At 28.8% G+C, this 27,424-nt stretch overlaps 4 protein-coding genes and 1 pseudogene across 6 annotated transcripts; 2 read left to right on the top strand and 3 right to left on the bottom strand.

Moving 5' to 3' along the window:
- Nucleotides 1-4,369: 4,369 nt before the first annotated feature.
- On the bottom strand, nt 4,370-6,071 carry LOC124926979 (annotated as a pseudogene).
- A 6,998-nt stretch (nt 6,072-13,069) lies between these two features.
- Nucleotides 13,070-15,032, top strand: LOC124928088 (soluble inorganic pyrophosphatase 6, chloroplastic-like). The gene is made up of 4 exons (XM_047468620.1): nt 13,070-13,426; nt 13,602-13,762; nt 13,860-14,422; nt 14,754-15,032. Exons 1-3 carry the CDS (start codon nt 13,157-13,159, stop codon nt 13,978-13,980), a joined length of 552 nt encoding a protein of 183 aa, XP_047324576.1. The 5' UTR covers nt 13,070-13,156; the 3' UTR covers nt 13,981-14,422; nt 14,754-15,032.
- LOC124924944 (soluble inorganic pyrophosphatase 6, chloroplastic-like) lies at nt 14,020-14,846 on the top strand. The gene is made up of 3 exons (XM_047464925.1): nt 14,020-14,217; nt 14,324-14,422; nt 14,754-14,846. Exons 1-3 carry the CDS (start codon nt 14,020-14,022, stop codon nt 14,844-14,846), a joined length of 390 nt encoding a protein of 129 aa, XP_047320881.1.
- Nucleotides 15,033-16,184: 1,152 nt separating the features above from the next.
- LOC124924943 (protein trichome birefringence-like 12) lies at nt 16,185-19,405 on the bottom strand. Its single transcript, XM_047464924.1, is given in 12 exon segments — nt 16,185-16,374; nt 16,376-16,440; nt 16,443-16,572; nt 16,575-16,595; nt 16,674-16,863; nt 16,865-16,925; nt 17,663-17,802; nt 17,935-17,957; nt 17,959-18,077; nt 18,080-18,155; nt 18,157-18,264; nt 19,394-19,405. Coding segments are annotated over 12 exon segments (1,056 nt in total). The 3' UTR covers nt 16,185-16,263.
- Nucleotides 19,096-26,318, bottom strand: LOC124926665 (fatty acid amide hydrolase-like). 3 transcript variants are annotated; one of them, XM_047466941.1, is made up of 20 exons: nt 26,107-26,311; nt 25,915-26,024; nt 25,745-25,805; nt 25,447-25,637; nt 25,240-25,369; nt 24,947-25,024; nt 24,718-24,865; nt 24,049-24,161; nt 23,885-23,960; nt 23,536-23,607; nt 23,125-23,176; nt 22,202-22,282; nt 22,037-22,120; nt 21,789-21,892; nt 21,458-21,550; nt 20,772-20,840; nt 20,401-20,465; nt 19,992-20,053; nt 19,718-19,813; nt 19,096-19,483 (listed from the first exon to the last, which is right to left on the bottom strand). In XM_047466941.1, the coding sequence occupies exons 1-20, from the start codon at nt 26,231-26,233 to the stop codon at nt 19,418-19,420; spliced, it is 1,878 nt and encodes a 625-aa protein (XP_047322897.1). In that variant the 5' UTR covers nt 26,234-26,311; the 3' UTR covers nt 19,096-19,417. The 3 variants fall into 3 exon arrangements, with proteins under 3 accessions (XP_047322897.1, XP_047322896.1, XP_047322898.1); XM_047466940.1 differs by having other exon boundaries at nt 26,098-26,308; XM_047466942.1 differs by lacking the exons at nt 19,096-19,483; nt 19,718-19,813; nt 19,992-20,053; nt 20,401-20,465 and adding an exon at nt 20,531-20,628 and having other exon boundaries at nt 20,738-20,840; nt 26,098-26,318.
- Between the last annotated feature and the right edge of the window lie 1,106 nt (nt 26,319-27,424).

Genomic DNA, 27,424 nt, shown 5'->3' with positions numbered 1-27,424 from the left:
TTGTAGTAGATTATAACGCAAACGTTAAACGTTGAATCAAATGCTCCCATACATAAAAGATAATAAAAAAAAGATAAATATCAATTATTTATTTTCATTTTTAAACAAAATTTATTTTATTAAAAACTAAAAATAAATAAATGCCATGCACGGAAAAGTGAAAAAAAAAAATCATATAAAATATGTTAATTGGACAACTTCATAGACAGATTAACTATCATTAAATATAGAAGCTCCAAGTAAAATATGCATCTCCATCTGAATTAATAGCTAGTGAGTTTATTAACTGTTTGATTTTTCAAAATAAATTTGTAAGCAACATGCTTTTGTCTTAGTTAATGATGCTATATTTAATATAGAAATTATAATTATATTTGAATTTGAATTTTTTTTTCACTAAGTAATGATGCTAATTATATTATTTTATTTTAAAAGTAATTAGAATCTGGTCTGAGATTTATTTCAATAGTTTAATAAGGTTAACAATTTTTTTTATTTTAAGGAATAATCAATGGTATTATGATTATAAATCTAATTATAAAACTTATCTCCCCAACCTATTTGCTAATTTTTTTTTTCTCATCAAATATTTGACAAGACAGACAGCTATGTTTCAATTATTGATTTGTTTGGAATATTGAGATATATTTGGACTTTAGTGTTATATTAAATATTTTAGGATTTGAGATTAGATGCGATTCTCCAAATAACATAAAGTTTTAAAAAATCCTTAATTAATTGTTACTTTTGAAACCTTAAAATCAGTATTAAATGGAAATGTAGGGAAATCAATTTCATAATACATTATCTTGAACTTGTCAATGAACTCAATTGGACAACTCAATCATCATGTGTGACATCAAATAAACTAAAATATTTCATAACCTAAAATCCCAACCAAAGACCAACTCACTAATAATATAAAAGATAATCAAAAACTATTATTAATATCTCTTATTTGGTGAAATGACAAGATTGTACTTAATATCACGCTTTATTCAAAACTATACATAAACATCTTATATTTACAAAATGAAGCTTAAACTTTTAAATATAACTCATATAGAGAATTTTATAAATCCATCTATTTTTGCTTGCATGCAATTTTTGTTTATGTCTAATTATTTAAACATAAACAAGTTTGATTTTTATTTTATTTTTATAATCATCTAATTATAAATCTATTCTTAGTTTTTCATTATTTTGATTTTATATGAAAAAATTGACGAATATATAAATTTGTACTTATTTAGTTTTTGAATTGTACCTTGTGTGCAATTTTCACTACATTAATCAAAGAACAATGAAAAAACATTTCATTTAAATTTTTTTTTATCCAAATAACCAATCAATCACTCACTAAAATAGTTTAAATAATTTCTTCTTAAATTACTCTTCTCCCAAATGCATATGTATATATATGATGTCTAATTTTAAACCTCTCCTTAAACTTGAGATCACATTTTCATATTCACCATTTATTATGAATTTATGATTATGCTTTTGCAGCTGATCACATATTACATATATTAATATTAATTATAATAAATTTATTTTGAACAACATATATTTTATTTTAAAAAATCAACTTTTATTAATCTTAACAATAGTAATAAATTAAGACCATAATTTATTCAATAAAAAATGCTAATACATCAATCAAGAACTATATTGTTCACTTAAATCATATAGAGGTGTTATTGTTAGTAAAACATTAAAACTTAGTATCTTAGATCCCACTATATAATAATACTACATATAGATTGTGAGATAACAAGAGAGAATTGCAATTTTTAGCAACACAATATATATATATATATATATATATATATATATATATATATATATATATATATATATATATATATATATATATATATATATATATATTCAACTTTGCATCTTTTGATAGAATAAAAGTTGGCATTTATTGGGTTATAGAAAGAATAATTATGGTGGGATTATGGAAGACATGAAGTAGTGAAAATGTTGAGATTATATAAACATTTGATCCTGTCTTATTTGATTGAAAATGAATATACTGAGTTTTGAAGATAAAGTTAGACCAATATCTGAATGCAAATTCATTCTTGATACTAGCTAGTAAAAATGAACATTTAGCTATATTTATATAGATGATAATTAAATATTGTTGTTAAAATCAAAATGTATAACACCTTTAATGATGTTATTTTTAACTTTTTTATAAATGGTTCGTGTGAAAACTCGAACTCATCTTTTATAAAAATATGAGTTCTGCATTTTACCACTTCTAATGATAAATGTTATTTACAATTTATTTAGTACACAATTTTTGACTTTATTATATTTGTGGGTGGTTTGTATTTGTTGTGGTATTTTGACCACTTTAATTATTAATAATTTTTGTTGTCAATTTTGCAAATGTTGGCTAGTACAAGATTTTATTATAATAAAACTAAATATATATAGCACTCAAGAGAGGAATAAACCAAAAGAAGAGTGTTTCTTTTTATTTTCAAAGATTTTTTTTTAATATGAATAACACTCTAATTAATTATTTGTTGAGTCCTTTGTTATCAATCATATCTTACATTTAATTAGGTTAATATGTATTTCATACATGCTCGAATCCCTTCTGAACATTAACGAGATAAAGTGTGAGTTGATTTTTTTTTTATATGTCCTATTTGATTATAAATACAGATGACAAATTTTTATTTGACCGAACTTTTCTCTACATTATTTACTTACTCTCCGACAAAAATATTAGTTGTATATAAATTTAGATGTTTGATTGGTTTTGTTTTATTTCATCTTGGTTATTATGAAACTTAAGTAGTGATACTAATTAATAGACTAGTTATTGAATACTTTTTTTTTATTAAAATTTTAGTTTTTATAATTTTGTTTTCAAAATTAATATTACTATTAACATTTATATTTTGATTTGGTGGTTCAAATCTTTTAAAATCTATTTTGTATTATTTGTAAATTATATTTTATATGTAATTTTTTAAATTTAAATTAAACTCCTACTAAGAAAAAATAACAATAAATTGTCAAAAGTAATATTGACATTTGCACACATGGTAATGATGTATAAAATTAATAATCGTGACATATATACATAACCTTTTAATATAAACGGCAGCAATACCCAATAATTAGCTAAATTAATAAATAATAATACCCATAAGTCCATAACTCAAACCATCACTTTCACACACGAAAGCATTCATTTTCTAATAAATCCAAAAATTATTCATATTGGACTTTTTCTTTCATTAGAAAAATCTTAAATTGATCTTTTTAATGAATTTATCTTTTTTTGAAAGTTGTTTGTTTTAATTATAATATTATTAAATTTCAAAATGACTACATTTTAGAGTCAAATTTGTAATGAGTGTTCCAACTATAAATGGTTTAATAGCTCGATTATCAATTTATTTTAATTTAAATGAAGATAGTACAACAGTTGTATAGATTATATATATAATAGAAATTATATAAACGTGTACCTAATATTTCCATACAGATCTTCTTCAATATAGATGCAGATATTTTGGTATCTTATTTGAACAAATTATTGATAGAATTTTGAATAATTATAACTTTTTGATTGATATTGTTCATCTACTGATTAAAAAATGTGATTTTTAAGACTTTTTTTATTTAATTGTTTCTTGTTTATATATAAAGTTGCTGAATTTTATCAACACCTAAACTTCCAACTAGTTAATACAGTTAATTTTGTCATATTTTATGTTAATAATTTATTAGGTAACTTAAGTGAAAAAAGAGTTGTTTAATAAAATGTTTCAGAATTAATTCTTATTGAAATTGGTCTAAGCTAAATTGAGAATCGTATTAATTTTATAAATTTAAAAAAGAAAATTTCGATGATTATATTTTGTTTTATCCGATGCATGGTTGTTAGTAAAATGAAAAAAAAAAAAGAATTAATATGATGTATTTTGGATTAATGTTTCTTAATCATTTTAAATAATTAGTAAGTTAAATATCTATTCTCATATTATTATTTTTAAATCAAAATTTATTTTCTGAAATAATGTAATATAACTCATGTATACTTAATAATATATTAGTTATAATACACATGTGAAATTATTGTGCAAACTAAACAAGATATCGGTTGAACTATTTGATTTGCTAGAAAACACTATAAATAAAACAACATTAATATATCTGAAAATTTAGTATGATATGTCATATTAAGCTGAATTTTTTATTTCATAATTGAAAGACGAACTTATATGTTTTATATTCAAAATTTACGTTCCTAGTTAAATATAATACATATGAATGGTCACACTTTAAAACAATATTGCTAACCAAAAATAAAATTAAAAATATTGAGCAAAGTCTATATAAAGAAAAGATGTTCAAACACTTTATTATTTCACACGTGACATTACAAAGGAAAAAGAGACTTACAAAGTGAACACAAAAGTCTCTAAAACACCAACCAAATATTCCCTAATTTCAAGACCCGATTTTCCGTAAAAAAAAAATAGCTTTCTTTTACTGCTTTTAAATTTTGATTTTGACATAAAACATTCACATATGTCAATCTCAAAACTTAATAAAAAGAAATTTACCTGCGAAAATCTAAAAAAATTAATAAATATCATTCTATGGTGGAGGGTATAATTAAAGGGTATTGTAACATGGTGAAACAAATCAACCATGAAAAAAATGCACCCAAAAAAATATACCCATCAAGCAAAAAATGATATCTTCATGACAAATGAGTTCGCGTGGGAACATTGGATGATCGGAAAATAGACCTCGTGAGGAATTTTTGGAAAACTTTGACTCGAAATTGAACTACTTATAGCATCTATAACTATCATGAATGGAGAAATTGACTGAATCTAAACTTCGGATGAGTTTTTTTTCACATAATATGTTTGATGGATGTGCTTATACTTGTCACAAGATCCTCCAAGGTCATGCTGAATTCTTTATCTATCTGCAAAAGTTATGTAAAACAGTAATCAAATTAGTTATATGATCATTTTCAAAAAATGAAATTGATATATTTTTATTTACCTTGGTAAGAATTGTAATGTCCAAGGTAGAACCACCAAAAGTGAGGACATTGCTATTGACAATAGAAAGATGAAACTTTTGAATTTCAGCCATCACTTTCTCCATAATTCCTTTCTTCTTCTTCTCACAATGGATTCTTATAAGCACGTTTTCACTGCAAAGCTAACTTCAATCTCAGGAAGTGTTTCTGAAACCCCATTATCGTCTTCCTCAGTTGCTTGATACTTCTTCTTCACCAACACTACAGATTCCATTGACTTCTTCTCAACATTTTCCTCAAGTGTCTTCACTTTTTCTTGTAAATGCTTCATGTACTTGATAGCATCTCCAAGAACAGAAGCCTTATCCATCTGATCATAGAAAATAAACAAAACACATAAAGTGGAATTCATAGATCATGAAAAATGAATCCAAATTTTGGAGGAATGATCATTTCATTGAACATGATCTACACCTTTTTGAGGCCAGGGATTATGGCAGAAAGTGCAATGAATCTCTGGCTCATCTTTTCTCTCCTATTCCTTTCAGCTAAGATGTGATCCTGAGCTTGTGACGTTTTAGTGCCTGAACTAACAACCGTCTTAGCTTGGGGATATTGTTGAGAAAGAGAGAATTCAGAAGGGAAATTAGTCACACTATTAGGAGATTGAGCCACAGCCACTTGTTTTGGCATTAATATACCAAAAGTGGATGATGAATTCAAACTGCTTTCAGATTTCATCAATTTCGTGGGCTTTACAGGCCCGAAATGAAGCATGTCAGCAGGTCGTTTAGGCTCAAATCCTCTTTGTTGTTGATGAGAAAAAGTATTGAAAAGATTCCCTTCAAATGAATATGGGCTTAGTTCATCAAGAGAATCCATAAATGGCCATTGGTTCATCATGAATTGAGATTCTTCCATCCCCAATTCAACGGCCATGTCCCTGTTATAATCTGATATCTCCATTATTTCCTACCTGAAATTAAGAAAGATCAAATGAAGAAATGAGATGGGTATTTCATAAAGATTGGATTCTTCAAAATCGAAACTTACCCTTCAACTAATTTGATTCCTCCTTTAGCTGAATTCTCCTGTAAAGTTATTACAATGTCTGTAATTTATAGCCTTGAAGAACCTGTACACGGGGTGGTTGATGTGAACTGGCCACACGTAAGACTTTCTATAAATGGAAAAATTCATATTGGCCCTCTAACTTTAACCTATAGATTGATACTCCCTTGAAGTCTTGAACTACTAACCAAGTTAACCAAAAAAAAAAATAGTTATGTTTTATGTAAAATGAACACTGTTTCGTTTTCTTCAAAATAAATCAAAAGTTGAGGGGCTATTTGATAATGAAATCAATAGTTGAAGGGTAATTGATACTATTTTTTTCCAAAGTATAATTTAGATTTTATAAATCACAGTGTTTTAGTGTGTATTATTCATAATTATTTGTTGCTCTAAAATCAAACATGGAATTTTGATGTAAACCCAAACAACCTTTCAAAGTTCCAACCAATATTGTTTGACCTTTTGTAATGACACAAATTTTGAGGATTTGGGTGTGAACAAAAGAAAAAATTATAAATTTATTTTTATCTTCTACTTTTAATATTGATTTAAATAAAATAAATTTATTTATATATATTAACAACTTCACATTTTTTTTTTTCATGTTTTAAACCCTTGTCAATGTTAGTATTAATTGGAGACATGCCTAATTATTCAATTCGCTCCAACAGACTGACATGGTTATGTAGTCAAAATAATTGTTCTTCGTGTACTAATCGGACGCATCCTTTTCAGGGTCTCCTTAGGAACCGATTCACTCTGAAAAGATCGACTGATTGAACACAGAAAAACAATAAATTAAAACATAACTAGTAAGGTCTTTGATCAATTTAATCCATTAAACTTATGGACTTGAACTTGTATCTATTCGATATTGGATGTATTATTTTTTAAACTTATTAAGGTCTTGTTTTGATATGAGTTTTGAATTAAATTAAATAAAATAACATTTGATCATGTTATCAATAACAATTAAATACTTTTTTTTTTATGTTTTCAACCCTTATTCGCTCCAAAAGACGAACATGGTTATGTAGTCAAAACAACTTGTCACTTTCGTGTACTCATCGGACGGCAGCCCTTTCGGGGTTTCCTTAGGAACCGATTCACTCTGAATAATCGACAGAACGTAGAAAAAAACAAATAAGTTAAAACATAAACTATTAAGATCTTTGTTTTAATCCATTAAACTTAAAAGGACTTGAACTTTTATCCTATTGAATGTATATATTTTTTAAAATTATTAAGGTCTGGTTTGATATGAGTTATTTGAATTAAATTAAAATAAAATAACTTCTAATCATGTTATCAATAACAATTGTTTTTTTTTGGTTTCTAAATTAAGAAAAACCACTTATTTAAGAAAATATCAATCAAACAAATTCCAACAAGTGATTGAAACATATTCTAATGACCCACTCGTGTGAGTTTGTGCTGTCAAAAGTGGGTTGTATATGGTGGGATACATCTTTGAATAAAAACACGGATAAAGATTGTCAACTCCCTCTAGAAAGAAATAAATACAACTACCCATAATATATAATATAAATTCATTTTTGTCTCATTCATGACCTAATTGATGTAAACTCCGATAAATAAGGAATCAAATCATTTGACAGGTACTAAAAAGATTATAAGGAAGAGATGGTAGTAGGAAAACCGGCCTAGCTTAAAAAATTGACTTTTTTGCATCTCTATAAAGTGGTTTTGAATATCTGTATTACCTATCTATATAACTTATCTAGTTTTTTTAGATGTTAATTTATAACTTTGTAAATGTAATTTAGTACAATTTTTATTTTCATTTCATCGAATTTTACACAAAGACACAATATGAGATGGACCTTGCAGTAATGTGAAACATCACTAAAAAAACTTGAAGACCAAGCCCATTTATAGAGTCTATGAGCTAGTTGGAACAAAAGACCAACATAACATACATGAGAAAAAACAAAACATGTTGATATAAAGGTGTGAGTTTGGTGTGCAGATCTATATGCTACCAGATTAAGTCAGTCAGTAAAAATGATGCAAGGAGCTCGATCCATTAAAGAAACACAAAATTCAATAGTCATTTTTCAATGCCAAAGGTCTCAGTTGAATCAAGAAACTAACAAAGGGGGGAGTTGGGATAATATTGTTATTGCATCAAAATTTGCATTGTTGGTTTGTAAGAAGACTTATCACGAGTTTAACTCACTAAAATAATTTCGTGAAATAGTAGTTTTTTACGAGATTAGAATCAAGAGTTCGATTTCAGTTAAAATGCATTAAATTGAAGTACGTGTCGTAGGATCATTAAGTAGGAATAACATGACTCAATTTGGAAACGCTAAATCCAGGGTTGGATCTGAGTTTGGAAAAAAAAATATTTAATTTTTTTAAATATTTATTTGAATATTAATTTAAATAAAATAATGTTTTAAAAAATATATTTTGTTTAGATATATATTAATAAATTTAATAAAAAAAATTTAAACTCATATTTAGACTTTACCGTGGAAACACAAACTCTATTTATTAATAGTGAGAACATATTCCAATCAATATAATATTGTATCAAATTAGAACTAATTATTAATCCTTTTGCCCAAATACCCTTGATTGCCCGGTGATTTCTTTATGTTGGAATCTTAGTGGACCAATTCGGTAATTAACCATTGAACCATTTTTTCAAACAGGCCTCATATGTTGTTAGGTAGATACAATGATGTATGTGTGTCATAAGATTAATGTCATAGCTCAAGTATATATCCAAAAATGCATATGATGGTCTAAAACAATTGCCTATTCAATTCACTAATTTTATTTATTATTAGTTATTTTACCTGTATAGTGTTGGGATAGGAAATTCAAAATCAATTATTTGATTACTTAAAATAAAATTGAAATGTATATATATTTTTTAAAATTTCAACTCCACTATTTTCACTTTGAAATTACAATTTTATCATTTCTTCAAACAAAGAATTGTAACTCAATTCTATTCTATTGAAACTTTTATTTTAATTATACACATCTAAACCTAAGCTTAGAGAATATTGGATAATCTGAGTGTTATAAATCACAATTAAATCTAGTTAAGCCCATGATGGCAATATAACCTATTTCAATATTTACATTACCCATCTCCAATCTAGTTCCCGAACTGTACTCATATTCAATCCTCATACCCGATAATCCGAATACCTAATCCTCGTACGAGCCCTCAAAGACCTGATATTACGATATTTCTCTCCTCAATTTTGTATTTGTCAAGAACAAGAAAAAAGACTGAAAATATGTTAAACTTAATTAGTATTAGAGAGACGAGATTAGGAGGACCTGAAAGTTTTTAAATATGGAATAAGATAGTTTTAATATATATTATATATATATATATATATATTTATATCTATATCTATATATATTATATATCTAAACAGTTGTTTTTTATTAATTAATCGGGTATAGGTTCTACCGACTGGTATTTAATGTTTGTTCTTTATCCTGAACAGAGTCGGCACCGAGTTTTGGGCTTTCCCAATCCTGGTAGAAAAAAAAATATCGATATATTTTTTGTTGCCGCAGGTCTAGTTTAAAAAATTAATAAAAAATATAATTTTTGGTGAGATTTTAACCATAATTAAATAAAATTTTAATTTTCATCTTGAACCATTAAGTTACATTATTTTATATTTAAAATTACAATAAATTTAACTAGATATCTTACGTTTTAATAAATGCGCTGCCGTAGCCCGAGGGCTTGTTGGGCTTACCTCAGGGCCGATCGAAAATCCCAACCCCAATTTTGAGTTACTCATCCCCAACCCGTTCGGAGAATACACGCGAATATCATCTTCTCAGTTACTATTGTCATCTCCATTGATGAACAAGGCTATAGTTTGAAATATCACTCAAATTCAGTTGATTTGACCCATTTAAAAGAATTTGTAATAGTTGTTATATTTATGGCGTGGAATATTTTGTTCTAACAAAATTTTATAAATTTTAAAAGCAAGTAGGCCATTTACAATTTGATCGGGTTCAATCTTTAATAGTACCTTTATATATATATATATATATGTGCTATGAATATGCAGTTTCTTGTGTCTGATGTTTTATTATTTTTTATTCCTAGGTACTCTTGTCCCTTTATAACATGTTCTTTCTGTTACAAGGTTATTAAAATTTGTAAAGAATAAAGTTTATTTTTCAAAGGATCAACACATGGGCCTATATATCCTTGAGAATATGTAAGAGTAATTAAAGTGTCTTCTTTCTATTAGGATTTAGGACCACTCCATTGATGGTGTTGCCTAAATAAATGTAATTCTTTATTTTTCTTTTCTTGCTAAAATTAATAAACTATAATCTAATTGACATCAATAATTGAAAGTATAGTAGCTGTAACAATTTATTCTCATTGAGAATCATGTAACAGTTGTGTTTGCAAATTGCAATGAGAGTTGGGCATTGCTATAATAAACTAATATCCAAGTAAATTTCAATTGTAATAAGAAAAATAAATCATTTTGGCTGGTGAAATTGCATTAAAAGCATATAGTTTTCATAATTTGCTTCAAGTTTTTTTTTTCTTTCTCTTTTTTCTTTCTTATGACTTATAAAAATGTCTCAAATTATATATTTTTGTCATTTTCATTAAATAAATTCTTATGCACTTTCGAAAGCGAATAAAGAGCCATAAATATTGTTAAAAATGATTTAACTAAAAAAATTGACAAAATAAAAATAAAAATTATAATGTGTTAAAAAATATTGTTTGAAAAACTAAAAATTCGAATTGAATTCACGGTAAGAATATTTTATATTGAAATGAAGTTGTATTACATTTTTAAGCTAAAAAAACAGTAATTATTCGTCACCTCTTGCTTATTAATAAGAGCATTTTATTATATTTTGCGCTTAGAAAAGAAAATTTAAGTTTATTATAGCTGGTGTGATGTTGGTTATTTGAAATTTTATTAGATTTAAAAAACATATATTATTTGATAGAAAAAAAAATAATAAGTTATTTTAATTTTTTAATTAATTAAATTATTATAATATTGGATATTATTTAAGTTTTAAATTTTATTAAAATAAAAAATATTTTAATATTTGATTAAATAATTGAGTAGTTAAAAATAATAATAATAAAAAATCTAACATAAAGTATCCCTGAGTCAAGATGTTTTCAAAATAATTTGGTTTGACGTTCACTTAAACTAACCTAGTTTGTTTCTTCGTTCCTAAACTAACCTAATTTACCATTCAAACTCAGTTATTTTTTTTTAATTTTTTTTTTTTTACATTTCAAATTTATTATATATAAACTAAATTATTTATATTTTGATATATATTTTAAATTATTATTTATATAAATTAAATTGTTTATATTTTGATATATATTTTAAATTATTATTTTTTATAAATTTAATTATTTATATTTTAATATATAATTTAAATTTAATTATTTTTTTTATAAATTTAATTATTTATATTTTAATATATATATATATATATATATATTTTTTAATTATTATTTATATAATGTAATAAATATTCCACATTCTAATAAATAATTAATATATACTAATAAATTTAAAATATTTTAACCATAACAATATAATAATTAAATATACATAAAAATATTTTTAAATTTATCAATTATTTATTAAACATAATAACAAGATTACTATATTTCTAATATTTCTATATAATATTTATATAGTTAAAATATGATAATCTTCTAATTATATTTAATTAAAATGTTATTATATTTAATAAATAATTGACAATCAATTTTTTTTTATGAATATTTAATTATTATATTGTTATGGTTAAAATATTTTAAATTTATTAGTATTTATTAATTATTTATTAGAATGCTAAAGAGAATATTTATTACACTATATAAATAATAATTAAAATATATATATATATATATGTATATAATAAAATATAAAAAATTAAATTTATAAAAAATAATTAAATTTAAATTATATATCAAAATATGAATAATCAAATTTATAAAAATAATAATTTAAAATATATATCAAAATGTAAATAATCAAATTTATATAAATAATAATTTAAATTATATATCAAAATATAAATAATCAAATTTATAAAAATAATAATTTAAAATATATATCAAAATATAAATAATTTAATTTATATAAATAATAATTTAAAATATATATCAAAATTTAAATAATTTAGTTTATATATAATGAATTTTAAATGTAAAAAAAAAGAATTTGAATATTAAAACTAGGTTAGTTTGAGAATGAACGAACAAATTAAGTTAGTTTGAGAATAAACGAACAAATTAAGTTAGTTTGAAAAAGTGTACGTAAAACAAGTTTACTTTGAAACTTTAAAATTACAACTATATTTGAAGTATAAGCTTTAAGATAGGCCATTCAAAATTCAAGATTTATACAACAATAAGTAACTAAGCCATGTTAGAATATTGAACAGCATTTTTAAATTAGACCTCCATATTTAAGAATAATTTAATATATTCTTTTTAAACTTTACAATTAAAATTTATTATTAAATTATATTATGTCACTAATTTAACTACAAAATTTAAGTAAAAAAAAAGTGTTTGACTACCCAATTTTAAAAATTGGTAGTCAAAATTCTAAATCTTCTAAAACTCGATAGTTAAATTTCTGGGAATTTTTATTATTTATTTATACATGTCATGTAAATAATAAATTACCGGGTTCTGAAATTCCCATTTACACTAAATATTCCCAATTTGATAATTCCGCATCTAAAATTGTGAAGGAACAAAATTTCTAAAAAAATTATTTAATAAACTTGAATTTTTATTTTATGTGAAACTAAATATTATATCTTAACTTGAATATCTCTTCAAAATTGAAGAGTCGATATAAATAAATAAAAAGTTAGGGATGCAAATAGTAAAAAAAAAATTAGTGAGTGAAAGAACAAAATAGACATTACCACTTCTTGTCTCAGTCTGTGGCTTAGTTTTTCTCTCTCTCTCTCTCTCATACTCCTTCGTAATCTCGTATCATCGTATCATCTCCAATGGCGGCGGCGGCTAGAGTTCTAACGACGGCGGCGGCAACGGGCAATTCCGCTCTGTCCTCTTCCTTCCTCTTCAGAAGCCCATTTCTGAGATCTCACGGAGCAGCTAATCTCAGCATCAACAATTCTAAAAAGAACAAGTACGAGGCTAGAAGAAATCTGCTCACTTGCCGTGCCATATACAATCCTGAGGTTCTTCAGATCAAAGAAGACGGTCAACCCGAAACCCTTGATTACCGAGTGTTCTTCCAAGACCAGTCTGGCAAAAATGTAACTTTTCAATCTCCATTTTACAAGATTAATTTAGTAATTGGAATTTTCAATTGGGATCTTATATAGCCTATCCAATTGCCTACATGACTTGGGCTATGCATGCGATGAAATGTCTGTTAGATTTAGATTTCTTGAAATTTTATTTATTGGATTGTAAATTGTTAATATACAGATATCCCCTTGGCATGATATACCATTGCATTTAGGCGATGGTGTTTATAACTTTATAGTTGAGATTCCAAAGGAGTCTAGTGCCAAGATGGAAGTTGCTACAGATGAGGTCTTCACTCCCATTAAGCAGGATACGAAGAAGGGGAAGCTTCGATACTACCCGTGAGTGAGAACAATTCACAATTCTTCAATTATGCCACTTTTGTTTTCGATAATTTTGAGTCTAAACATAGTATTATACTGATTGATTATTGATTAGATATAATATTAATTGGAACTATGGATTGCTTCCACAAACATGGGAAGACCCTTCTCTTGCAAACCATGAAATTGAAGGGGCATTTGGCGATAATGATCCAGGTTTTTCAAATGAAGAATGAAGATCACCTTTTTCCTTAAAAAAAAGTATTGTTATTATTATGATCATTGAAATTTTTACTTTGATTCTTGAAGTTGATGGTTGTTGCGATTGGGGATGGCGTGGAAAGATTGGTCAGATAATGAAAGTGAAACCTTTAGCTGCTTTGGCCATGATTGATGAAGGAGAACTCGATTGGAAAATTGTTGCTATTTCTGTGGATGCCCTCTGGGCTTCACTTGTTAATGACATTGATGATGTTGAGAACATTCCCGGTATGTTCTTAAAAGGGATACATTTTTCTTGTCTCATTGTGTTTTTACTTTTTCTAAACAGGCTTATGTTTGTTTTTTTTAACATGATAGGGCACTCTTACTGCAATAAGGGATTGGTTTAGAGACTACAAGATCCCAGATGGAAAGCCTGCTAACAGATTTGGTCTTGACAACAGGCAAGCCAACAAGGTAATCGATTATGTGCAATATTTTGTTATGGTAAAATTTGATTATGAAATCATATCCTCAACATCCATAATGAATTGTAGGAGACAATTAATTGATTTTAGCGAAGATTATCGATTTTGATTAAAATTGGCACTTATGACCGGTGTCTAAATACTTAAGATAGAAAACTGTTACTTCTAGTTACATCTACAACGTACCTTCTTGAAGGATCAATACCCTAATTGTAGCATAATATGCTCATTTTGGAACGAGTTTGCTACTTTGCTTCAGATTCCACTTTGAACAATTAATAGCACAACGAGATGAATCTATTTGATTTGTATGATGTCAGGCTTATGCGCTCAAGGTTATAGCCGAGACAAATGAATCATGGGCTAAACTTGTCAAGAGATCTATTCCAGCTGGAGAGTTGTCGCTTGCATAAAACGATTTATTGGTATAGAAGTGGGGAATTTCTGTACTAGTTGCTTTGTTACATGTGAGTATTCATTTAGAACTGCTGTTAAACAGCAAGTTTTCTTTCCAACTATTTGTCTATTGGCTGCTGGAATTCACTATAAAATTGCATTGTTTAAAGTTTAAGTAAGTGAGATTGACAAAGTGTTTAGCTGGCTTGCTTACTTGCTGTTTGAAATTATATAATAGTTTGGCTGTCTATATTACTAGTTACTAGTAGTATACATGAGACCCTTTTCTAGCTATGTTACCATTCTCAATAGGCAAGAAAAATACATTATTTGAGCCTAGTTTAAATTAAAACTGTTCTTTTTCCAGCATTATTATCCCATTTAAAAATGGTCAAAGCTTTGAAATTGATATTTTTAGATTATTTTGTGGATTTATAGTGTAATATTTTGTTGTATTGGTATAAATATTTTATTCAGAAATTGTAATATTTGGGATTATGATAAACATAAAGGGTCCAATTGACAAAATATATTCAAGTTGAAGAGAGGGCTCAACATACAGTGCAAGTATTTTTTTATTTATTTTAAGAAAATAGCGAAGTCAGAGGTTAAACGATGAAGTATAAAAATGAAATGTTATTTCAAAGCATCAATCTTTTGAACCATCAATCAAACAAACACTCGTTTGTTCTTTTTACTACATTCTCTACATGTTTTAAAACGTTTTTGGAACTCCTTTCCCTAGATGTTCCTTGGTTTCATGACACATTGGTTATATCCTTTCAAGTTGTATTCCCGTATTTTTTTTATTTGTAGGTACTAGAGAACATTGAATATTTCTTTATTATCGATATCTTAGAAGAAACACTTAACCTTAATCTATTTTACAATCCATTCATTCTCATTCCCCCAATCACATTAAGTTCGTTAACTCGATTCCAAATGTGTTTAACTCGATTCCAAATGATGCACGAGAATAGCAATTCAACCACATTTTGATAAATAGAACAAAATAAAACATCTAAATATTCACAACATTTATTATGAAATGCAGTCAAAGAATTGATGTCTATAGAAATTTAAGCTTTTATCTCTAATCATACTCAAGTAGTTGTGAAAACACTTTTCCTTATCCAACATGCCACGCAAGCTGACATCCATTAAATTAAGTAGATGGGTTGATTTGAATATCTAACATAAGTTGAAGGATTGATTAACAAGGTTTTGGTCAACTCAATAATATCCCATCCTTACAAAAATCTGAATGCAGGCTAGTGTCTATATTCAAGAAAGTCAATAGGAAAATGCTAAGAGAAATTTGTTCAAAACTTATTGAAATAACAAAGTATGGCAAGTTTAGAGATATATATTAATTATAAGTATAACAATGGAACGCTAAGAAAATTGCATCCAGCTACAATAGAAAATAAAATGTTACATCCATTCGACAATTGTTCCTTCTCGAAAAAATAAAATAAAAATCATTGGGTTCCCCAACTCATATTGAATGATCTGTGCAAGGATATCGACCCATGTATCGGGCAAAACCGGGTAAACACCAATGCATGCAATCTTGTCCCCATTCTGCAACCGCATCTTTCTTCCCCAACAAATAGCAGGATGGGCATCTGCTCTATATTCGCTCAAATGCGTGAGATTGAGTAATCGAATGTCGCTCTTGTGTAGAGCCACCTCAATTAACCTATTCATTTCTCTTGCTTCTTTGTTCACTCCATCACTGTTTCTGGAATCAACCACAAATCAAGCTGTCTAGGCTTCAAAACCAAAATCAACCTTCTAGTTCATCATTTACTTATGAAATAAGCACAACAGAAGCTAATAACCTGTGGTTCCTCTAGAGGTTTACTGAACAGGCAGCTACCATTTTCGTTCCAATTGCCACCATGGAAATGTCTAGGTGATTGCAATCGCCATAATTTGATTACCTTCTTCCTTTGAAAATTATTTTCCACATAAGAAACCATATTTTCTAGTACAACTTTCACCCCATCTACATCTGCAATGGCGGATTCATGGTCTTCCTCTGCTGTAGAAGACAAGAGGAGTCTCTTTTGGGAATTTATCATGGTTCCACCTATTTAGAAAATTAACCATTTTTTTTGTTACTTTATACATATGAATGAAAGAAATATCAAGTATGAACAGACTTTTGCCTAAACCCTCGGTTTGGAAACACCTATTCAGGTTTGGTTCTCACTTGGATCAGGATGGGATTCTCCATTTGGCATCCGGGTTTATCACATTTAATCTAGCCCAAATCCAGACTAAGGTCTTGTTGATGATAGGTTATTGGAGATTAATTTCAAGTAACCCACTATAAATGAACAATCTACTCATCAGCCAAATACCTTTTTATTTTCCCATTATGTATTTAACTATTTATACCTCAATGTGCTGTTATCAAAATAACCTACATCAAACAATGTATTTTATTTCTTTAAAACCAGGGTTTATCCCCCACTTCCATAACATTAAACAATGTTAGTTTGAAATAACCACTTGAATTTTCAAATAAACTTAGATCAAACCAAGGCCTAACAAAAGGTCATGCAAAGAATTGCTTCAATGCAACCCAGGTTTATCCAAACCCATTTCCAATCAATATAAGTTCTCATTTTTTTGAACTATATGCAAAACACAGGGCTAGGCTAGGTTTATTCCACCAGTTAAGAATCTCATGATGAACAACACTATATGACAGTAATTAGAAGGGGCTTGATGAAGCCCCTAAGTGTTGAAGTTAAGGAAAAACAAATGCAATTAGCTTCATATTATTACTTGAAAGCACAAGATCGATTAGAGTAATATATTTACAAGGCCATATTGAAAACTAGGACATCATAGAAATCAGCTACATTGGCCCAATCATTTGCCGGAATATCGACATCTACACGATATATCCCCTTCAATCCACCATCTTCATCATCAACTGTAGACTTTTTCGGCTGCCACCTTCATATCATCAGTCACGACACCCTTAGTCAGATCAGATGGAAGAATATATCAGAAACTAAGATATATATTACATCAAGCCATATATTGATGTCAATAGCCGCTAAGAACCTCGTTTGAATGAATCCTTACTCGTATTTTGCGAGCAAAACTGCCACGATGATAGGCCACAGTAACATTATATTTAGGAAAATAACCCCCTCTCCATGCCCCTTTTCTCTTCCATTTCTGGCACCGGAATCAGCAAACCCTAAGAATACAGTGAAACGAGACCAGAAATTCTCATTCAACGAATCCCCAATAAATCCAATATTCCTGTTCTTCATCAAGCTCAAGAACCGGAACGGATCGATGGCGATGCAATTCACAGTTATCGGGGACCCATTTCCACGAATTGATCCGATCCATACCATCTCTTTGGTTTCGAAGACAGTTCCAAGAGTTTCGGTGGAAGGGGCAGGTCTATCATCGTAGATGGATCGACGATTCGGATCGAAGATCCATGGCGCCAGTGAAGAGATCACAAGGAGGAAGGAGAGAGACAGAGGTTTGGAGGGAATTAGGGTTCGATATGAAAATTGGTGAAGTATAAGAGGTAAAGCATAAGAAGGCGGGTAGTATCAGCCATGTGAAGCGTTTGCAACGAGAGTTTGAAAGCCATGGAGAGAATACTCATCACTTTCGCAACTGCTCATGCCATGGCTAGGTTTTGACCTACATTCTCTCACTCTGCGTGTGAATTATTTATTTTGTTTAAATATCAAATTTATTATTATTATTATTTTTAAATCAAAATTTATTTTTATAAATAATTTAGTTCTACACCTTTTTTCACATTAAATAATATATTAATTTTTACTGTCTACAAAAAGAATGATGTTTATGGGTAAGAAGGAGGTCAATTATAATCTTTCAATTAGGCAGTGATATATTTGTATTCTCTATTTTACCTAGCTTTTACTCTAAATATTAATAATTTTTTTATAATAATATAAATTTTCAATATATTACATATACATATTATACCCATTATCATCCATAGTAAGAACTAAGAAGAAAATGAATAGAAAAATAAAATATATTTCTTTTGAAAAATGTCCATACCGGAAACAATAAATAAAATTAGATCACATAAATTCAAGAATGTAAATAAAATCTAGAATTAAGCTAGAGGAGACCTTGACACATAAAAATGTTTGATGGTGGATAGATCTTAATAAATATTGAATATTATTGCCCAATATAAAATATAAATAATTTCATCCCATTTAACAATTGTTTCATTCTTATTGTATAATAAAAAAGAATTCATTATTTTCAAAAGAAAAAAAACATTAACACAGACTTATCAAGTTTCATGTTTACACAATAACACAACAATAATCTTCATTTGTATTTTATTTAATTTATAATACACCCATAAATTACACACATTTGTATTTTATTTCATTTATTACACACACATAAAAATACCAAGGATTTTACCTGGTCTAGCTGTGCATTTGATGAAATGAATTTGAGGCCTTCAACAAATTACTGTAAGCCTTTATATATTATATAGAGAAATTGCATTATTGGTTACTCTTTTTACCCATTTCTTCATTCCATTAAGAAATCAGCTGGTCTTCTTTAAAATGTCATAAAAGATTTTAGGTTTCTTCTTAGGCTCCAGATTGAGTTCCTAAACATATTAAAGGCGTTTCATTATGCATATATACATTGCATTAGTAAGAGAAGAAGATTATAGCATATATTCCCATTTTTCTAATCAAGCCTAAAAGTAACAAGTGTTTAATTAACATAGCATTGTTAAAATAATATTATTTGATACTGGTGATTTGAAGAATAACTGGATTATGGGGAGAATTTTGGATGAATTGGTTGTGAATTTGGTTAAATGTAGGAACAGTAGTACCTCAACTGCAGCAGCCAAACGCAGAATTGTAGCTTCGGCCCAAGGGCGACCTATGAATTGTAGACCTATTGGCAGTCCTTGCTTGTCATATCCAACCTTTAAACACGATAAGGTGTTTTTAGGTCAAAAACATAAATATGAGAAAAACAACATTATTTGGTTGAAGAAGATTTTAGTATATGTTTACTTTCAACATCTACAAGAATTGAAAATGCTGAGTTAATCTAAACATGTCATTCTTATTCTAGGATGGAGTTTAAAAAATGCAACTTACAGGGACAGATATTGCTGGAAATCCAAGAAGATTTGCTGATATAACATATCGCATAAGATTACCTGAAAATTGGAGAAAACATTAAGAAAAAGCCAGAAAGCATAAAGGATGCAAATAAATAAAACAGTAACGTGTGATGAGGGTTGTTATATAAATATTATTATTACGCTCTTGAATTATTAAAATAATAAATAACCTCTTGAATATATGCTTTCATCTAAAGCAATAGTAAAGGAGGAGGAGTGAGGTCCTAAATAAAAGAAAATGAAAAGATTACAAATACTCTATTTCAATTTTGAGCCAGCCTTTTTAAAACTTGGTATTTTACCTTTTAAATAGATGCTTACAGAGGACAAATAATTATAACAGAATCATATTGCAATGCAAGTCAAAAGCTACATCAATTTACCTGTGACCTTCAAATCAGACTCTCCAAATTTAAGAGCATCAGGTGGTATTACTGGCGCCGTCATACTGAATTAAGAAGACAGATAATTTTTAATAAAAGTTATCATGAATTGCAATCTACCTGTGACCTCGTGAAGATCTCATGATCATTTAAAAAGAAGATATCATGAGATTAAATAATCTCTTCCCCAAATATGGAAATTGGTCATCCAATACGTGCACATGCATACTGTTAACATAAAAATCAAGGTATTTTTCAAGTGACTAAAACTTCCAGATAGAATCGATATTTAGAAAATGTAAAAACAAATCAAAATCCAATGTATAGATTCTCATACTGGCAAATCCAAAAAGAAGGTGACTCTCTCATACCCAGTTGTTGGGGTCACAATGACATCCACTTTGTTGAATATCTCTGTGTAATAGTACATCAGCCTTCGCCTGTCATAACAGAAACAGAAGTGAGAAGTAATCGAGAAAAACTGCAGCATCCTTTGTGTCCTCCCAACAAAGCTTATTTATGTTTATCTAATTGGTTGTTTTATCATTTATTTTGAGTCTTCTAATATTGCTTATAAGCTGTAGCATCCTTTGTAATAGAAAAATCAATCCAAATATATGAAAAAGATCATCTTCACCCCAAAATTCTACAGGAAACAGAAGTAAACAAAGCTGATACATTGTTGTTGTTGAAAGACATGCATATATCTGTATAATTTTATTCTGTTGTTGAAAGACATGCATATATCTGTATAATTTTATTCTGTTTCCATGTAGAGTGAAGCTGGAAACTTCTAACAAGCACATCATCCACCTTTATCAGGAATGTCCAGAATTGGGACAAAGATGTATGAAAATAAAGTAGCAAGGACAAGGGCATCAAGATTCAATAATATTGCAGACCAGAAACTACTCTTTTAAAGTTTATATTTGATCTTTAACGTATGCACTGACTGGTCATGTAGCATAGTTTACATTAGGTTTTGATGTATTGTTTGTTCTCTCATCAATTTACATAGTAATTTAGATGTAGTATGCTTATACACTATCTTACTCACCTCATACGTTGGGCAACAACATAGTCTGAAGCTGTCAATGACTGGAAAATGGCCATATTAGTGCGACTATCATAATTAAGTTTCACACCATTCCTACACGAGAAGAAATTATGGACAGTTTACAATTGATACTAAATGGTATGGTTCAGGAAATTAGTTACGCACTTATATAAGTGCAACAAATAAGTTTAGAAGAAAGAGTGGCTTTGTGAATCTTATTGAAGAGTATCAAAAGGAGGTCATAAAATTTGTGTCTTTTAACTCCTTAGACATAACAAAAAATCAGCAACTATCAGATAATACAGAGACAATAGGAAGGAAAGAAGTGTACCCATCCTTGCAATGGGGAATGTGGGAACCAAGATATTCAGAGCCAGTAGACACCATATGGGCAATGAGCATCTCTTTCATCTCAGGTACTACAACTTCACTCGTCTAACCATGAAGATAGAAGGTGAGTCAGTACTATAATAATTCTTTTTCTTTTGGCTAAATGTTTATTGTAAGAACAAAAGATGTTTATCATAATTTTATTCAAAGAATTTGTACATTGCATACAAATATTTGTCATGCACTTACTTTGCAACCATACTTCTCAATAAGCACCTTAAGAACTCTGTCACATTTCTCAGAGATTTCAGAAGAAAATACATCGTTAAACCACTGCAGCAAAAGGAAGATTATTATGTGGTCTGGTTTCTGAAAATACAACAAAGGATCTAGCTCCACAAGAGAATGTATTACCTTGGTGTACTTCCCTAATTTTATTGAAGCTAGAACGTCTATGTTCTCACTAGATGATAAATCAGGCAAACATGGAGGGGACTGCAAAGCAAGTTTGAAGCTCATTAATTATCATCCAAGGTTCCATGAAAGTAAGGCATCACAGTTTAGAGCAAGAGAATTTACATTTTGCAGGCTCCTGAGATATTTAGAAATATGGAAGTAGTATAAATATTTTCAAATGAAGTTGAAAGCAGTTTATAAGCTTTACTAGAGACTCATTCTGTTTATCTTACAAGCATATTATATAATGAAATCTAACCAAGTGAAAGCCACAAAAAAGAATAAATAACTAGTATGAAATTATTGGAATAGGTAAAAGTATTTTCCTTGTTATATTTAAAATATTCTTCTTGTAATATTTTTCATGTTTTCTGTGGTTAACATTAGATTTTATAAACATGGCTAATTACTTCTTTTGTAAAGGAATAGGATTGTTAGGTTATAATCATTTCTGTAATGTTTAGATTAAAAAATTCTGATATCCCAATTCCCTTTATTTATAGCACTTACAAAGGGAGCACATATCCCACTTACCTTTCTTTAGTTTTCAAAGCGTTGTTCTCCAAACTATGGCTAATGAAGGACCCCAAGCTATTGATGTAATCTATGATATAAATATTAAAATATGTTTTTATCTTCTTCTCTAGATAGTTTATCATTGGTGTGTTTTTGTACAAATCTTTGAGATTCTGAAATGTTGTTTATGCATCCAATATTTCTAGGTATTTTAATCATATTCAGCTACATACTTTATCTGATTCATATAACAAAGCTTAGCAAGTAGGTTCTATATGACAATTTACGAGAAGAAATCGGAGATTTGGAACAAAATATACCAATATGGAACTAAGCATTGAACATGCAATGTGTTAAAACATTACCGGTTTCAAACTGATTCTATTAGCAGGTGAAGAACCAAGTATTGCTGAATACCTGTAATATAGATCAACTTATAATATAAAATCTATGTAGCACGGATACTTCTAATTTATTTTTGGAGTATCGGATACGATACGGCAAAACGGGTATCGGATCCAGCAAAATAAGTATCGTTGACTTTTTGTAGGGTTGACCAATTCGATACGGTTTTGGAAACTATAAATCAAATAAAGAAACTTTTTAGAAAAAAATGCCTTTTATCAACAGTCATCAGTTTCTTCTATAATCAATATATATCAGTAAGAGATAAAGTCTCATATTCCAGCTAACTTAAGAAAAAATGGATTTATCAACAGTCTTAAGTAATACATGTCAATCCCTGTCATCTAATATAATAAGCCCAAACCACTTACACGAGAATGACATCTTCAACATTTGATGCAATTGGTCCTATAATCTCCACTGTCCCGACATCTAATATGGACCTAGAAGAACAAATTATAAGATAAATCATCTAGCACAGGGAACACTATTTGACAACTTGTAACTAAAAGTTATCAACTAGTTAGGTTTTCTTGAATTGAAATTTATAATTTTAAACTGTCATACAGGTTCCATGATAATTATTCAAGCTGATATTGAACCAGTAAGTGGGAAAGATATGTGCAGTTTTTTTAGCAAGAGAATAAAGTTAATTCACAAGAGTTTGCTTTCCGTTTCACCTGAAAATAGTAAAATCACTGTACATTTCAAAGTATTTACCCAGTCATGTCTGTCCGTCCATAAGTAGTCTTCAATCCCACCACACCACATAGAGAAGCAGGTATACGAACAGAACCTGTCTTTTGCGTTAATTAATGGGAGTTAGTCAATGATTTCAAAGAAAAATAAAGGCCATAATTAGACATGATATGTGTTTATTTCACCTCCTGCATCTGTTCCTAGTGCAGCTGAACAAATGCCCGCAGCAACAATTGCTGCAGGACCTGAAGACGATCCACCTGTATACCTCTCTGGAGCATGCGGATTTCTAACGGTTCTGTCATTACCACATTATCATATTATAGTAAATTAAACTTTACAATTGATCAGAATACATATAACGAGAAAAAGAGAAGGAACTGTCATGATGAGCAGATCACGAGATGTACCCAAATGACCTATAAACTACAATAACCACCTTATAGGATAACAAGTAGACTGTGTAGAGAAGTTGTTAGTGACCTAGCAGTAGTCTAGGTCATATATAGGAAGATGGACTCCCTATTCAGTATATTATGATTCAGTATTAGTGTATATCTTCTCTCCATATTATCAATTCAACTCTCTTCTATATTCTGTTATGCACAAACAAAAACCCATGCATCAGAATGACATTTGACAGAAGGTTAAGGGTTAGTATGAATGATCATAGTGATATTCATTTTGTGCTTATTATACCTTGTTGCATAACTCAACATGAATGTGGGACAACCAATTCATCGCTTGTATGTATAGCTAATGTGATATTGGCTTACCCCTGATTTGAAATACTCCTAATTGTTCCTAAACCTAGTTAAGTGCTCGTATGTATAGCTAACGTGACATAGGCTTACCCATGATTTGAATTATTCCCAGTTGTTCCTAAACCTAGTTCATGCATGTTTCCTTTCCCCACAAAAACAACACCACAGCTGCGCAATTTTGAAACAGAAACTGCATCCTTTTTAACAGGACGCACTTCATGATACCATGTTGTGCCACCTAATTGATGACAATGGACATGGTTAAGAAGATATTAATGACAACACAATACAAATGAGCAATCAAATATGTAAGCATTACCCTTTGATGGATGAGGTAAACAATCTATATCATCCTTAATGGTCATGAAAATTCCATCCAAGATTGATATTGGATTTCCTGCATAATATTAACTACTCAATATTAGGAAACATCTAACTTTTTTTCTTTTCTAGCAAAGAACCCATGCTCTAGAGTGATCAAGGATAATATCTAATTTAAGAAACATCTTAAATTTTTCATAACAAAAGAACACAATAATATGAAATTTAGACAAAAATAAATGAAAGCAAGCTGAATATTGTAATGCAATTAAATGCAAGCATTTGACATACCTTCCTCAAACCTTTGTGTAGAAGCAGCTGCTTGCTTCCTTACATCTTCAGGATCAAAAGATATCAACATGGGCATTGGAGGCATATTGTTGGCAATCTCCTCCATTACTGATATGATACGCTCAGCAACCTATATATACTACCATAATGAGATTCCTCTAGCAAAAATGACCTTGGAATTAAACTGTTATCATGTTGGTGAATTACCATAGATGGAGTAGTAAACTTAGACCTATAAGCATATGCATAGTCGCGTATAGTCCAGTAACGGAAAGATGTATTGGTTTGATCCACCCAACAGCTAGCAGCATCATAATGTTTGAGACACTTGAAGCCTAATCCAACTCGGTCTTCAGGCTTCCCATCTTCTTCTAGAGCAATAACACTAGGCTCTGGTTCTGAAGTCAAATCACGAAGAATAACATAATGAGTTCTATGTCTCCATTTAATTTGAACTAGTATTTCAGCTATCAAATAGTGATATATTTTTATAAGATAAACTAACCTTGAGGAGGAAATTCAGGTTTATACATAGGTGTCTCCGGTACAACACTTTTGTTCAATATCTGTCAAATGTAAAAAGTAGTGTATTATTCAGATATATAGATACAAAAATGTAGAATTCTCCTTGTTTCATGAAGACGGGGACCCCCTAAAATAAGTATAATCAGTCACCTGATCAATTCTATTTTGCTTCTTCATATGCCATATGATTAGATGACCAATAACTGGCATTTCAATCAACCTTACGAACAACTTCAGAGTGGTTCCAGTCAAATGTGGAGCTGCAATTAATAGACGGCCATTAAAACATGAAATCTAATTAATAAACTTGATGATCTGGAGAAGGGAAAGGACCTTGAAAACCTGCGGATTCATACTTGACTTCCGCCAAGTCAACTTCGGTCACCGGCAACATCACTCGGCTCTTTCCCATCTTCAAACCGCTGAGGAAGATGAACGTTCGTTCAGTTCTCGAATCAAACAAAGGCATAAACTACTATAATCTCTCCCTCTCTCTCCCGACTGCTTTGCTGGTAATCTGATACTTCCATTATTATTGCTGTATAAGCAGAGGAGGGATGGGAGGACAGCTTGTTTTCGCGGTTTGCATTAAATATGATCAATATTTATTTAAGTATTGAAAATATTTTTGTTTTAATTTTTTTAATAATATTTATATTTATAAAATAAATATTTTTTTTTCTTTTAGCTTCTACTTTTTTTTTGGTTTTTTCCATTAATTTGTTTTTGTAATAAGATTAACAATAATGTTATTGATTTATTGAACTTTTTTTAAAATAAAGTAATAGAAAATGAATTTAATAGTAAAAAAAAATATTATAAAATTAAGGTGAATGAATTAAGATGAGATTTAGACAGATGATAACCATTTGAAAAATATTAACTTAAAAAAAAAGAAGGTTGTAAGGGCAAATATATAATTATAAACAATCATAATCAATCAATTTTAACAATTGAAATGCCTAACATCCTAATTAATCACCATTCAAAAATAAGGAAGAACATAAAATAGATTGAAGCAAAAAAACAAACAAACTATAAGGCCAAAGTTGAGGACAAAATCCATTGGACGTCAATATTGAGGATTACTATAAATGTGGTCCTAAAATGGAGAAATTGATGTGAAGTCATTTGGAGTTTTTTTAGAGTCCAAGTTTATGCACTTTAAAAGAATAGGTATATATACTAGACATCTCCGAATTTAATAAAACTTTAACCAAATGGTACTTCTAGAGTTTCACACAAGAACATTGTAGCATGTGGGCATGTCTCTTCAGAGACAAATATGAGAATATTGAATGTGACGTTTCACTAAATCATTCATCCACCAAACTCACCTAAAAAGTTAAAATGAGAAGGATAGACACGAAGCAAAATGAGCATATTGTACTTGGAATTCTTATCCTTGTGAGAATAATTATTTGTCAAAGGTCTCTGAAAACTTTTTATTCAAACTAAACTCACCTAAAAAGTTAAATACTTTAAATTCAATTTGACTAAAATGCTCCGATTTAAAAGAAGATCATGTTAGTCGCACTAAAAATAACCCAAGAGTAAAAAATAGATATAACGACCTACTTGGGGACATTAGTTATATATGTTGTGCCTCAAATAATGTTGCCATAAATAAAATTTGAATTTAGAGCTTCAAAGTGCATCA

The sequence above is a fragment of the Impatiens glandulifera genome, chromosome 2, assembly GCF_907164915.1.
Source record: "Impatiens glandulifera chromosome 2, dImpGla2.1, whole genome shotgun sequence".
Taxonomy (NCBI): Eukaryota; Viridiplantae; Streptophyta; class Magnoliopsida; order Ericales; family Balsaminaceae; genus Impatiens; species Impatiens glandulifera.
Note: the sequence above shows the minus strand (reverse complement) of the source record. Positions and strands in the feature narration are given on the sequence as shown.